Source organism: Xyrauchen texanus, chromosome 21, assembly GCF_025860055.1.
Source record: "Xyrauchen texanus isolate HMW12.3.18 chromosome 21, RBS_HiC_50CHRs, whole genome shotgun sequence".
Lineage (NCBI taxonomy): Eukaryota > Metazoa > Chordata > Actinopteri > Cypriniformes > Catostomidae > Xyrauchen > Xyrauchen texanus.
The window spans coordinates 36,168,333-36,183,850 of NC_068296.1; the positions used below are offsets into that span (position 1 = coordinate 36,168,333).

General features: G+C 41.2%; 1 protein-coding gene across 5 annotated transcripts in view; it reads right to left on the reverse strand.

Annotated features, from left to right (window-relative positions):
* LOC127661425 (semaphorin-6D-like) overlaps positions 1 to 12,499 on the reverse strand; it is a 28,843-nt gene extending 16,344 nt beyond the window's left edge. For 2 of the 5 annotated variants that reach the window (XM_052152127.1, XM_052152125.1), the window contains exons 1-2: positions 12,321 to 12,499; positions 342 to 510 (exon numbers count right to left, since the gene is read on the reverse strand). In XM_052152127.1, coding sequence (XP_052008087.1) covers positions 342 to 459 — 118 coding nt within the window. In that variant the 5' untranslated portion in view covers positions 460 to 510; positions 12,321 to 12,499. Of the gene's footprint in view, positions 1 to 341; positions 511 to 11,713; positions 11,916 to 12,320 lie in introns of those variants that run through there. The other 3 variants (XM_052152129.1, XM_052152128.1, XM_052152126.1) reach the window with 2 other exon arrangements.
* Between the last annotated feature and the right edge of the window lie 3,019 nt (positions 12,500 to 15,518).

The following is a 15,518-nucleotide window of genomic DNA, read 5'->3' on the forward strand; positions in this document are numbered from 1 at the left end:
CTAGTGTTCTTTTTGTTCAAAGAGGCAGGTGAAAATCATTTTGCAAATATGTAGACCTAGGTTTAGTAACATGATTCTATGAGACCAGGTTAAGATTTCAACTGATGTGCAGTCACAGGTATATACGCTATTTTAAAAGACTTGGACCCCATCAAGGGGAGTATGTTTCATTTTTTTAAACTACATGGTTATGAAACAAAAATTTGTGGTTGATTTCATGATGTATACCATTACTCTGTTTTAGTTATCCAGCCCACCCCTAGTTCTGACTGAAAAAGATGTTCTCTAGATGTGGACAACTTAGTATCAGTGTGAAAGTGCACATGTCTGCTGCCTCTTACAGTGTCTGTCCACAATGTCTAGCGGGATGTTGTCTTCAGGAAAGCTCAAAGTCTCCAGGTGGGTCACTGCCAGCAGAAGCAGTAGCAGCAGGTCAATCGTCAGTTCACGCCACCCCATCGCTGGCACAGAGGACACACACCTCCTGTACTGCACTGATATAGATGTTACCTGCAGCACACACATATGGACGTCAACACTTTTCATGCACTACTTATAATTATTTCCTTGTGCATGACCTCTGTCGGGATTTGCTGTGTAGAAAGACAGATTTCAGTGTTTATATGTTCAGGTTCACTCTCAACAGATCATTCAGTGTGTGTGTGTGTGTGTGTGTGTGTGTGTGTGTGTGTGTGTGTGTGTGCTGTGTGCATTTGGCAGCCAATACCCATGATTGAAAATCTGTCACTGAGTGGAAGGTCAAAAAACAGACAGAGATGGGCTGGAGAGTGACACCAGGAAATTGGAAATCCACATTGAGCTGTTGGCATACCCACCAATATACTGTAAATGATCATATGTTTTCACTGTGTCTAGGATGTAATCTGCGTGTCATTAACTTTCATGTTCAGTTGAGATTTACTTTACTGGTTCTTTGTTTGGGTCCAAGCAAGCCCAATGATGTGATTATTAAAATAATATTAGTCATCTCAAAATGTCTATATTAGTCATCTTATGTTTCCTTCAAATTCCTTAAATATATTCCTCTGACCTAATCAAAACCTAGTTTGCAAATATTATTAAAGCTATAACTATCTATTGTATCATAAAGCAAGTAAAGTTATCCATTCTAGTAATGTTTCGTTTTGCTGTTTGTGGTCAATATGAGGTATCAAACTGATACTTAAAATTAAGCGTGTTTTTCAAGCTATTAAAATGGGCTTGGGTCTCTTAAGGTGCAGCCATATTTACACAGCGAAATTACGTGGACGAAGAATGGGCGAATGTTGAGCATGTGTGAAACCAGTAAGAAACAAAATAACAAGCAGCTTCTATTTAATGCTGCACTTTAAACTCTTGGAGAGTGATGATATAAGAAACTTGCTGCTAAAATGATATCCTTGTCCACTGAGAATATTCAGTTTAGCTGTGTGTGAAGCACCGACCACACAGAGGTTACTGCCAAACCAAACAACTTCCTATTGGTCAACACGACAAATTCACCTGTAAAGTTCACAAAACTTGAAATCCATTGTGAAATCCATGATTGTGCAGAACCTATTGAGATGACTATATTCTGCCTACGACATTTTACCGTGCGAAGGTAAATTTCACCACGCCTTTAGACCCTAAACAGAACATCAAAAATGGTATAAAAATGTAGGAATTTAAGTCCATGCGTGTTAGCTTTAAGGCTTATCGATATGTTAGAGTGCTCCTAAAGGTTGACTAAATGAACTCTTAGAACTCTCTTCAAGGAAAGCTGACCAAAAACATTGATGGCATGGGCATACACACATTTTTGTCCAATCAAATGCTCTATTGAATGAGAGTGAACCTCCCCTTAAGACCACCTACTTCTAAATTGCAATAGCAAGTAGCAAAAAACGGTAACTTAACCGTGGTAAACCTATGCCTATTGTCTATTTAAAAGGTGGGGGGATGAACCCTTCTTCAATATGAAATCCTCCAACACAGAAAAAATACTATGCACGTAGGGCCTTTAATTGTGTGTTTGGGTTGAGTAAATGAGTTTGACTGTGTTTGTTGTGCCTGGCAAAGAGGAAGTAGAGAATGACAGAATTTGACAGAATAGCAGGGGGAAAGTTTTTCCAGAGGTCTGTGTGCTGTGTGGTTGGGGTCGTGTCCTGGAGAGACAATCATTTGTGCATATTAATGAGATGTGTAAAGTCAAATATTTATAAAGCCACAAATTATTCATGCCAGCAAAGCCTGAACGGATATAAACAATTTACATGGAGACAACAAACAGCTTGGCAAAGAGAGAGAGACAGGCCTGAAACACCTCCCGAATGCCTTCTAACCACAACTCGCACATATACAGTATTGACATTTGTGCAATTAGCGGCTCAGCACACCTGCTTCCTTACTGTAATATGCATATGCTGCCTGCACCAGCCTGCTGTTATTGATTAGCTTTTGATTGATCAGTTCTCAACTGATTAGTTTAATGGGAAGTGGGTTGAGGAAGTTCTCCAAATGAAATACAATCTACAGTCTTGAGAGCAAGAGAGATGCTCTGGTGTTGCTGCCATAGACCCTGACCCTTTCTACAGTCTGTCTGCAAGGAAACCTGGGCTGTCGTGCTTTGCCATAATGTGATCAATAGCTCAATGATCAATGAGACAATAATAGAGATGACAAGATGAGGTAAAGAGGTTAGATGAGACAGAATGAGATGAGAGTTGAACAGCCTAGAAAAGAAAAGGACAGATGAGTGAGACAAGAAGAGAAGGAAAGACAAAATGAGACAAGAAGTGAAGAATAGAAAAGGTAAGATGAAAAAATAAGAAAAGAGAAAAGAATGAGATATGACAAGAAGAGACGTGATGAGAAGAGGAGAGACCAAATGAGACTAGAACAGATGAGACCAGACAAGAGGAACAAGGCTAGAAAGAGATAAGGAGAGCCAAAATAGACATGAAGTGAGTAGGGGAGATTTGAAAAGTAGAGAATAGAACAGACAAGACAAGAAAATGAAAGAAAATAAGACGATAAGAAGAGAGATAAGACAAGATGAGAAAAGAAGAACAGAACAGATGAGGAGAATGAGACAAGGCATGATAAGACATGAAGAGATGAGACAAGATGAGAAGAGATGAGACGAGAAAGAGACATGGTGAAACTATGCAACAAAGATGGAGAGATGAGGTGCGACAAGACAAAAAGGAGAGAAAATTAGATGAGAAGATTAGAGTAGAAGAGACGTGAAAAAAAGAGAATGGAACAGATGAGACAAGACAACATGAGATGGGACAAGATGAGAAATGGGGAATAGAACAGAAGAGAAGGTGTGACAAGATGAGATAAGACAAGAAGAGAAGAAATTAAACTGGAACAGATGAGACAAGTAGAGAGACAGCACGAGATGAGAAAAGAGAATATACCAGATAAAAAAGGAGACAATAGCTGCGTTTCCACTTCCGGGCCAAATGAGGGTAGGCTTGTGCATGCCTGCCCACATTTGGCCCGGTAGTGGAAACTAGTGCTTGTGCATGCCAGGGCCAGTTGTGTTGCCTCTGTCACAGGGACTTCATTGTGCCTCCTCTGGGCTGTCTTGGGGCCAATGGCCTTTTGCCTGCTGATTACCCTTGGGCCAAACAAGGCCAACCCAGGGATTGAGGCGGGTTCAATGTCAAAGGCAGAGTTTTGCTGAACTTGTCATGATATGTATCCAGCGCAAAACGGTACAGGTTCAGCAAAACAATTAATAAAATACAGACACAGTACAAATTCATTTAAATGCATAATGGACAAAGCAGTGCCCAAAGAAATTCGTTTCCATGGTTTGGTGAACTTTCATATACGGTGTGCTTGGACATCGTCCCTCTGTTAGTGGAGAGACCCCTCGGAACATCATGGCAGTTACAGTTGGTGAGTTGTTCTCGATAATTTATCTTGCTAGCTAAATAATGTTTACATCTGATAAAAACTAAATTTTCTAGATAACAAGATAACAGCAACTTCCCTTTTGCTTGTGAAATGGGCTGTGACGTTGGCATCAAAGCAGTGTATTAAGGCTGGGTTTTAGGGTAATGCTGCAGGGCTATTGGCACAGATCGGTTTTGGTCTTATGGCTCGAGGTCCTGGTCCTCGAGTGGAAAAGTGGCTAATAAGAGATGAAATGAGATGAGACATTATGAGAAACGATGAGACAAGGAGTGATAGGATGAGCCAAACAAGGTGAGATGAGAAAAGAAGAGAATCAGAGAAGAGAAGGTGACACACGTTTTCAATGCCCCTGTGTGCTGGGGATATTAAAAGCTTTCATGTTTGGTCACTTTGTGGATGTGAAAGTTGAAAGGGTCCAAAACGTGCAGATCATAATAAACTTCCAAATTAATGTATTTTCCTAAGAGCATCCTTGATCCATGCAGGACTGCACACATCAGCAGATCGGCTCTCTCGGAGGAGTCGGAAAACACTGTATGGATTAAGCGGTGTGTACAAAATGAGCCCTGGTTTAATATGCCACTGAGAGTATAATCACAGCTTCACAGCACCATATCATTTCCTCCGCCTGCATATCACCCAAGAAATAAAGAGGGATATTTCCAGCACCCTGGAATAAATTCATCGTCGCTGACAAAAAATTCCTCACAAGCTCTCATAATTATTCATAGAAACACCACAGGGAGCTACACAGACACGCTACACTACCACAATAATTCTGGCATATGAAAAAAAATAAAAAATGCCAGGATTGGGCAACCAAAGTAAGAGAGAACCATAATGCAAAACAGAAACAAAGGACATACAGAGGTCAGCCATCTTGAATTACTTTTCAATATACAGTGAACACAACATGTTTCTATTGAATGTTTTGGGTTTGGTTTTCCATTCTTGCCCTCCAGTGTATGAGTCTGGACAGGCCCTGCAAGGAGAGAGAGCGGCTAGTCACGCAACTTGTTAATGTTTAGCTGCTCCCCAACTACTCTCATAACAGCCTCTTTCAATGCGACGCAATCACGCAATGGGTGATGTTATTGGCTGCGTTTCCTAGGCTTGAGTTAGAGAGAGGCTGGGAGACTGGCATGCTTCTTGAATTGGCAGGTCGTTTCTAGTGAGATTGCCTGCAGGCACAGATCCAACCTGCACCGCCCGCAAGCACTAGGGAGTCCAGCTGCAGGAAATGTGACAACAAGAGTCAAAAGAACAAAGCTGGTCAGTGACATTGAGGGATGTTCTGTGGCTTAAGTTTATGTTATGAAATAAACACTTGCGTGGACAGAATCAATGCCACTGATCTGCTAAGTTTAGTTTTATGCATCCCGATGCAGGGGAGAATAATGTCACTTAATTGTAGAGTTGTATTTCAATCCGCAAGTTCACTGTAGTTTAACAAGAAGCCTGCAGGTCTGCCTGAGGCCTGATACTGAGAAAGAGGGTGAAGGAGTAAGAGAAAAGAAGCTGTAAATGATAGATGGGTTACGATCAGGCCCAAACAGAAGCGGAAAACATTTTCGAAATTTCCAAGCTGATTGTTTTTGGGGAAATCTTTGGAATATATTTAAACACTTAAAACATGTTCAACGAGTTGAGAGTACTACATTATTACGGCTGCTGAAAGCACTTATAACTTAGCTAAAATATGAAATCAACAGAAATACTATTGGTGGATGATGAGCCAAAATTTGTGAACTCTGCAGGAACTTTGTCGGAAATCGATGTGTGCAGATTTTGTATGGGCCTGGTAATGATCTTGAAAATGAGCTAAATATTCTCAACAGTTTTGATGTGTGTGGATTCAAATACCTTAATCGGCAGTTGGCTTAATTGGAAAATAGTTGGTCATTTTGTGAGGGGAAATAATTCTGCGGAATGTATTTACTGTAAACAGGTAAAAAAAAAATTAAACTGTGTTGAGAATACTACAATCCCAATGGTTGCTGAAAACATTGACTGTGTCTCGTTTGGAAGACTGCGTCCTCCGGTGGTCGCATTTGTCAGCTGCATAAGTCATCAAGGCTGTCTCGTTTCAGAAAAGGATGCATGAGGTGTATCCTTCGTGGGACTTACAACTTACAATTCTTTAAGTCAACGGAAATGTCTAAAAACAATTATGCCAATTTGCCCGTAAATATGATGTTCAAATGCAAGGAATGTAAATACCTCAGTAGATGGGTGCAGAGTATATAATATGTATAATTATTAGGGCTGTCGATTTAACGCATTAATTCAGTGCGATTAATTTTACCAAAAATAACGTGTTAAAAATGTATGCAATTAATCGCAATGCCACCGGACCATAATACGGAAGATTCCTCAGAAATGCAAGCTTGTAGTACCACCTGTTTACTCCAGAGGGCAGTAAGTGAAAATTCATCTGTATGAGCAACGCACAGTTTATACGGTGAAGAAAACACTTCAATAGGCAGAACAACACAAACATGCGTTACATTATAGCATTCAAAACACTTGATGGAGCGCAAATCCGAACTAAGGGATCTCAAGCTGTGTTTAAAGATTGAGTATTAAACTAGATTTAACTAGAAACAGTGACCTAAAAATTTATGTTTATGACACAGCACACCCAAGACGCTACACAAGCATGTCCGACGTAGGTCTAAATTGACTGGGTCCTTATTAAACAAGCCCTCATAATAAATCTCCAACTGACTGACAAATTCACTTGTGAAATGGATTGCTGTGAACTGTATGCCAATGATTGGTTTATGATCAATAATATGGTAGTAAACAATACATTGTATTCTAAAGCCGCTTTTTGTATTGTCTTATCAATGATTAACTCTTCTGCTACAGGAATGTAATGCATTGTAATTATCAGAATATTTTTTATTATATATATATATATATATATATATATATATATATATATATATATATATATAATTTTTAAATATTTAAAGATAACTATGTATAATTATATATTGATATAAATATGTATAATCATTATATATTGAATTATTGTTTTATGAGGGGCTTTCTCAGCAAATATTTTTATATGCGATTAATCACGATTAATTAATCGGGACACGACGTAATTAATTCGATCAAAACTTTTTATTGATTGACAGCCCTAATAATTATATGAATATATAATTAAAATAACGTATTAGAGTAAAAGTACACATGTAAAATCTATTTTCCTTTCTCTTTACATCATTATAAGTCTCCTAAAATGTACTTCATGCATTCCCTTCCAGAGGGACTTTGTTTCCTTCTCACTCAAAGTGCTCCCGTTGGTTAAAAAGTGGCATGCTATCAAAGCAACCATGTTACATTCCGAATGCCGTCTCATTTAAACGAGGCTTGTTTAAAAGGAGGACATTCAGTATACCTTCAAAGGACACGTCCTACCTAGCACGCAGCCTTCGAAATGAGACACAGCGATTATTGAATTAGCTAAAATATTTATTAAACAAATGTGCTATGTACCAAATCTGCTGAATTCTGAGTGCAGATTCCAAATGGGCCTGGTTATGATATTGTGAATGGGCTAAATATACAGTAGATATCTCAACTGTTTTGACATGTGTGGTTTCAACTACCTTAGTTGGGCAAGTCGATTATTCTGATTACTTTTGTCCATTTTGAGATCAGCATCAACCAATAACTGTGCTCCATTGGCCAAAGTACTGTATAAATGGCCTTTCCAACCCGAAATTGGGCCTAACAACTTGAAAAGCCAAAACAACACAATTAAAACTGTAATCTTTAACTTTCCATTGTTATATGAACAACAGACAGTAATAGTAAGAAAAATGAATTGTTATCTAGTCTTCTGGATAATACTGCAGCAAAATTAACAGTAATTCCAGTCTAAGTGTTCAGTAGAAAAGAAGGCAATTTTGTATTTATTAATAATTCGAATGGTAAATTGCACTTATATAGCACCTTTTTAACCTTAGCAGTATTCAAATCTCATTCACCCATTTACACACACATTCACACACCGATGATGGCAGAGCTGTCATGCAAGGTGCTAGCAAGCCATTGGGAGCAACTTGGGGTTCAGTGTGTTGCCCATGGACACTTTGTTCCTGTGGGCCAGGAATCTAACCGCCAACCCTGCGACTGTTGGACAACCAGCTCTACCACCTGAGTCACAGCCGCCCCTGTTAAGCGGGGCACACCTGTGGAGTGGTGGTGGCATAGTGGGCTAAAGCACTAAACTGTTAAGCAGAAGGTTGTCGGTTCGATCCCCACAGCCACCACCATTGTGTCCTTGAGCAAGGCACTTAACTCCAGGTTTCTCCAGGGGGATTGTCCCTGTAATAAGTGCACTGTAAGTCGCTTTGGATAAAAGTGTCTGCCAAATGCTTTTAACTTTAAAACCTGCAGGCTTTTGTTTTGACATTTTGATCTCTCCAGGAAGTCCTGTTATGTGTCTGTTTGTAAGCAAGTTCACAGTAGTTTAATTCGCTTCTTATTCAAATTCTGGTAAAATGCACCTCCGGTGCCGTCCTAAATGCATATTATAAGTGAACCGAACTATTGAGCATCTATATCTAAAAATAGCCAAAAGTGTGTGTGTGTTTGTGTGTAAACAGAGCAGCGCTATTCAATAACGCACTGGCGCTGCACGTGCATATTATATATTTACTTATTAAACACAACTTTTGTGATTCACAGAGCTATCACTTGTCTTCTAGTGGCTTTGAATAAAATGCACTAGTCATATGAACTACTTCAATGGTGTTTTTATGGTTCTTTTATGTCATTTTTGAACTTGACAGGAATGAACATGACAAACACACTGTATCAGATTTGGATCGGGCTCGTCGGACCAATACCCGATCCATCTAAAAACATCAGTATCTATTCTATATAACCTATTCTCGACATATTTACAGTCGGATATAACAACCTGCGGTTCAGTGAGCGAGTGAGTCATCAGAGCCAATTCGGTGAGGAAGCGAGTTGATTCAATCCATGACTCAGACTAATGACTCCTGTGATCAACTCAGTTTGAGTCACCAATATGTTTGACTGACTCATTAAGAAGAATTGCACTAATTAGTGATTCAGTCATGAAATTAGAAACACATTTTGCTGTATGTTCTTTTTTGCGTGCAGTCAGCGAGGTACAGGCAACAGAAGTTTCTGTTGATTATTTATGGTAAAATTATATATGGATATAGGCATTATATCAGGCATCAGTCACCCTGTTCTCTAAATATGGGCATCTGCAATAAAAAAAAAAACATATCGGTTAACCACTAGTTTCAACTTGTGTGGTTTGAGTCTGATCAGAGTCTAACGCTGAGATTACAGCTCTCCCACACTAGAGCACTGAAATCATAAAGTTGTTTACAGCAGGATTACAGCTGAGAAGTCCCAACTTGTTCCTCCAAGTCACCATCCCACCTGTGCAACTTAACTCCCCACATCCATCTCTTGCAGGTGTGTGTGAGTGTGTGTGAAGGGAACAATGGACAGGCTCAAGGTCTATGCGGTCCAGGGCACTGCAGAGACCTCCATGCTTCAAAGGTTAAATCAGTTCCTCAAGCCTGACCGAGGCTAAACAGAAGACAGCAGCACTGTCGTGGGCTTAGTGGGCACATTGAGGCCAGCTGTTGCGACAGGCTTTATGCACACAAACACTAAAACTGCTTCACGATGAAGTTTCAGAAGATGTTGATGTAATCTGGCTCTATTTGCGCTTCAGAGCGGAGGAACATTCATCAAGCATCTCCAAACAAAATACTTTCTGCTTCGGAACCGGATCAAAACGCTTTCTCGGTACAGGGCATGTGAATCAATGCATTCACGGTGGACCCGTGGCGAATCTCTTGAGTTCGCAGTAAATGCATAAAGACAACAGAGAGCTGTAACAGGCGCAGGACTGTTGGTCGGTAATGGGTTCTGCTGGGAAATGGGCTCCAAACCCACACAACACATCAAGAGCAACGCAATTGCTCTCTCTCTCTCTCTCTCTCTCTCTCTCTCTCAGTCGGACTCTACACCTAGCACCCCTTCAAATTGTTCAAACCAATAGCCATTATTAAGTTACTGATTATCATTATCAGGGGCGTGTTTATGATTTCTGAGGTCCCAAGCAACCGACCAAGCTGGGGCCCCATTTAGAAAATTTACCCTAAATTTTCTTAAAATGTAAAATTTGTACCCTAAATTTTACATGTATCCTATCAACCATTGTAGCAAGTGCATGCAAAGTGATTAATTAAATAAAAGTTCTAGTTAAAGATAATTAATGCATGTTTTTCCATAATACAATAATAAAAAACAGGGTGTGTAAAACCTACTGCTTCACCCTGTAACAGTTTGGAATTCAGTTGTTATTTATTAATTTTATAACCCAAAAATGATTTATTGTTGTCCAGTTTGCCATTATAATATGATACAGAATTGTATAACTCTGAGGATTTGTTGTATACAATAGTAACATATTCCTGTCATATTTCTCTTTCACCTGGAGCTTATATTCTGATTCTGAGGCTGTATTTTATGTAAGCGTTGTAGGCAACATTCTTAACTAACAATAAGCACACAAAGCACGGCGGCCCCTCAGCACACTACAGCAGAAGGGAAAAATCATTGTCATTTATCAAGTGCTGAAATCTGCTTGTTGCAGAACAATCTGGAATAGTTGTAACAGTCCCCTCTTTGCAAACTGAACTTGTTCAGAACGTTAAATCTGTGTGACTCCTGCGCTAAAAATGTTTTATAATAAATAAATAAAAAACAATATAGACACAGGTCAACGACTGATACAGAACGCAGGTGTCTCGGCATGCATTTTTGAAACCTGAAGCTTATATTAACTTGACACAGTGTCTAAAAATGTGCCAGTCCTCCGTGAGACACTGAAGAAACAGCGAGACACGGTGCAGCAGATATGGACGTTAATGCAGCGCGTGTTTACACAGGAAAACAATGGCAAAAACAGAGTAGACGAAGGCAAAAACACGTTCGCTGTGAACAGCCCCTAATTCATCCGTATATGTGAGTGAGAGCGCGTGCGCGAAACAATTTCGGACGGCCTATTTTTTCTTTTCTTTTTTCATAAATTACAAACACGAACCCTATTTAAAAAATCTCAGCTGTCCCGACCCCAGCGGCTTCTAACAGCTACTGATCATTATTAGATTATTTGCGTAATATAAAAATCGTATCAGTTTATAGGACATTCAACTTCCAGCGTGGAAGGCAAAGGTTAATTCAATGCATTTATGGCACTAAATCTTTTTACTCCTAGTACCAACTTTAATTGCTCACCGGGACACAAGGGTTCAGATGTGCACTATGCAGAATAAGTCATATTATTTGATTTAACCTGTCCCATCTATCTCGTTTATTACATTAAAAGACACAAACGATACTATTGGGTGATGGAACGCTTAAAGAATATTAAGAAAATAATTTTTAAATATACGTATAAGCCTTTTATCTGATAAAGAAAAAATCAACCGAATACAAGCAATAGGCTATATAAAATAATGCAGTTTATGCACCTGTTTTTTTCTTTTTTAATTAACGCACTGTAAAAACATTATGTGACAGTATTACACGCCTTTCTTTCATCAAGATCCTAAGTACAATAAGTCACCTAAATCAAAACAAAAGCGACCAGTAGTTATGAATTAACTGATATATATATATATAAATATACAGAGAGAGTCCCGTTACAACAAGCGACTCATATACTCCATATGTTTGACATCACATTTCCACTCAAAAGTGATAAAAGGGAAAACAGAAATCCTACCTGAATGTTTTCCAAACGAGCATGTAGTCTACGATACTCTCAGCTCCGCGTTATATTCCAAAGTGTTTCACGCTATTAAATCCAGTGGAGATTAGATAGCACTTGTGCAGCCCGGTCCATAAACCCAGAAGATCCCTATGTGTTTGTTTTATCTGAATCACGCAAAACAATTCCAGGGATCCGCGGGACTCGTCCAGCTTGTCCTTGGGCTCTGAAAGCTTTGTGATCTTCAAAAGCGCACCGATCAAATAGCACCAAGACCCTCCTCCCTCTCCTCCTCTACTTCTACTACCACCATCCCCCAGTCATTCACTTCACCAAAACCAAATCAAATAATAAACCCAACTAAGTAATTACCTCACGACATCGAGTCTACAGAATGAAGAACTTTTAAGAGCGCGCGACGTATTAAGTGAGCACTACGATCGAAATCGAAGTGAACTGGCAACAGGGTGAATAAAAATAGCTCAGTTTCTATTTTTGCGCTGCACATAAGAACACTTCTGATGTTTTGGAAATCTTTTTCTTGTCAACTATTTCTCTCTTTTCCATTTGTACAGGTTCGGACACTCCTAACGATGCATGTCCAGCGCAAAAATCAACTCACCTCATCTGAATCCGCGATTCTCTTTGCGCTATTTGGCTTGCAACAACTCTTAAGTGAAGCTTTAAGTGTCTCTTGCTGTCTATGCTGAGCGGGAGAAAAACAAACTACTGCACGGCAAATGGTGTAACTCGATCCATCCGAAGTCTGTCCATAGGCAGAGCCAACCACAGCACTGATCCCTCCTCCTCCAATCCCTCCCTCTCCCTAGTACAAGTGCTTTTTGGCTGCTTTCCCTTGCTTGGCTGTTTTTTTCTTTCTCCAGCCAGTGTTAAACCTGTGTGTGTGTGTGTGTGAGCGTGTATTTATCACTTTGTGGGTACCAAATGTCCCCATAAGGATAGTAAAACCCGAATTTTTTGACCTTGTGGGGACATTTTGCCGCTCCCCATGAGGAAAACAGCTTATAAATCATACTAAATTATGTTTTTTGAAAATGTAAAAATGCAGAATGTTTTCTGTGAGGGTTATGTTTAGGGGTAGGGTTAGGTTTAGGGGATAGAATATGTCTATGGAAAGTCCCCAAAAACATGGAAACACAACATATGTGTGTGTGTGTGTGTGTGTGTGTGTGTGTGTATGTATGTATGTATGTATATATAATACATATATATGTATGTATATACATTTATATATATATATATATATATATATATATATATATATATATATATATATATATATAAACGTGTATATATAAACATATGTGTATAGTTATCTACCATGTTTATTAATGCTTTTGCAATGTAAACACTTTATGCAATGCCAATAAAGCTTGTTGAATTTGAATCACTTGTGTATAAGAGAGACTGGGCCCTCACATCTTGGTGACCCTGACTCTCTCTTTTCCCAATCCCTTCCCCCCAGTGCTTAAGCTGCTTGCTGCTGTGTTTCCACAGAACTGTTTTTGGAGGGAGGACATCGAACCACACTCCTAGGAACTGGAACTTTGGAAGGAAATCTTGACTTTCCGCTTGAGACGAAAGAGGAAGAGTGAAAAGACTTTATTTTGACAGAGTGCATCCCACGCACTTTCACTGTCAACCTTTCAGAACCGGTTTTAATTATGGAGGCTGTGCATAGAAAGATTTTGCTATTTTAGAAATGGGAAACTAACTGAATATTTTCTTAATACTGCACTGCATAACCTGTATAGTGCCTACTAATTTTACAATGTAAAAATATAATTTGAAATAGTATGCATTATGCAATGATAAACATTTCAAATGGTAGTATAAATTGTTCTCATATGACCTCATCGCATTGCATGTTTAATTAAGCAAGTGGTGTCCAGCTATCGTCATGAAATCAGTTGTTCCCCTTCTGTCACTCACTCGACGTTGTGTAGATGTAGTGACACTAGGGGTCACTCTTGAGGGCTCCAAAACACCTCATATCTTTGAGAAAAAGCCAATGAGAATTGGCGATTGGAATTTGCATACCATTCCCCCAGACATACGGGTATAAAAGGGAGCTGGAATGCATTCCGATTTTTTCTTCGGAGCGGTTGTGTATCAGCGAGCTGAATTCCACTGCTGTTCCATTCACTTCTTCAAGAAGCGTTTGCTGTTGGATGTACGGTGCATTCCAGCGGCTTTCTCTTCATCTGCACGCTCAGTGCAGAGTATGCCCCTGGGCGCTTCGACAGCGCTAAAAGAGTTTATTTCTCCTCTAAAGAGTATATTTCCTCTATTAGAGCAAACACAGTGACGATGAACGTCTTTTTAAAGACGCATCATTTTAAAGATGCCCTTAGGTCTCTGTGTAGTTCCTGGGTGTGGTCATTACCTCTCCGCCTCTGTTGGTCACGATCGCGTTCGTGGATGGTTCATGTTCTTACTGCGAGAACATGACCATGGCAACATTGCGGTCGCGGCTTTTCTTCTTCCGGGGGAAAGCCACTTCAGCTGTCCCTCCCCGCTGCTCCTTCTACCTACGGGTATGAGGCCACCCCGGTGTAGGCTGAAGGTTATTCGGCGGCTTCAATGGGCACGGTTCCGCCGGGTAATCCCCCAAGGACCACTCATTCCCCGACACGCTCCTTTGCTCCCATCCAGTTCTGGGATGAGTCAGCCAGCTCTGTGTCTCTTTAGGAGCTTGCGGGTTGGATGAGATGTCGATCGCTGCATCAGTGAGCGCTATGGTGATGTCAGATGCCGAGGACTCGACCGGGCTGGCGCCTCCGTGTGTGCTGGCACAGTCTGAGGCCAATGCAGAACTGACTTCCATGCTTGTCCAGGCTGCCACAAGTGTCGGGCTAGAGTGGAACACTCCACCTGCCCCTGAGCACTCGCAAATTGAAGACTGGTTCTTGGGGTCAGTGCACCACTTGCGGCCATGCCCCCCACCAGTCCCCTTATTCCCGGAGCTGCATGACGAGCTGACGAGGTCGTGGAAGGCACTTTTCACTGCCCGAACCCGATCCTTCAGCAGTGCGGCCGAGGGATATGCCGCCATACCCCAGGTGGATAATGCGATCATGGCACACCTGTGCCCGCTGAGTGCCGCCACCTGGTGGAGTCACCCGGCACACCCTTCCCGAGCCTGTAGGACTACTTCGTATCTGGCAACCAAAGCCTACAGCGCTGCCGGTCACGCCGCTTCTGCCCTGCATGCCATGGCCCTCCTACAGGTCCATCAGGCCAAGGCTGTATGAGGGTAGTTCTGATCCCGTTGTGCTGCACGAACTGCGCTCGGCAACCGATATCGCCCTTCATGCGATGAAGGTCACAGCACGCGCACTTGGGCAGACGATGTCCACACTCGTGGTCCAGGAGTGCCACCTGTGGCTGAACCTGGTTGAGATGAGAGATGCGGACAAGGCATGGTTCCTTAACACGCCCATTTCCCAGGTCTACCTTTTCGGTGACACCATCGAGGACTTCACCCAGCAGTTCTCGGCGGTGAAACAACAGACCAAGGCCATCCAGTACATCTTGCCCCGGCACGTTTCAAGAGTGCACACCCCGTCTGTTCGCCGAGGACGTCCCCCCTGCGGCGACAGGTGCTTCCACCCCAGCCTGAGCCAATCGCTCGGCCCCGGCATAGAGCCCCCCTGTAGGAGAGCGATGCCCCCCGCCTCTCGACCCACCGCTAAGACTCCCAAGAGGGCTCCTAAGTGCCCCTGAAACGGACGACCCAAGGAAGGAGATGACTGCCGGGAGGAGAATCTTTTGTTCCCCTTTTCTTTTATGTTCACCA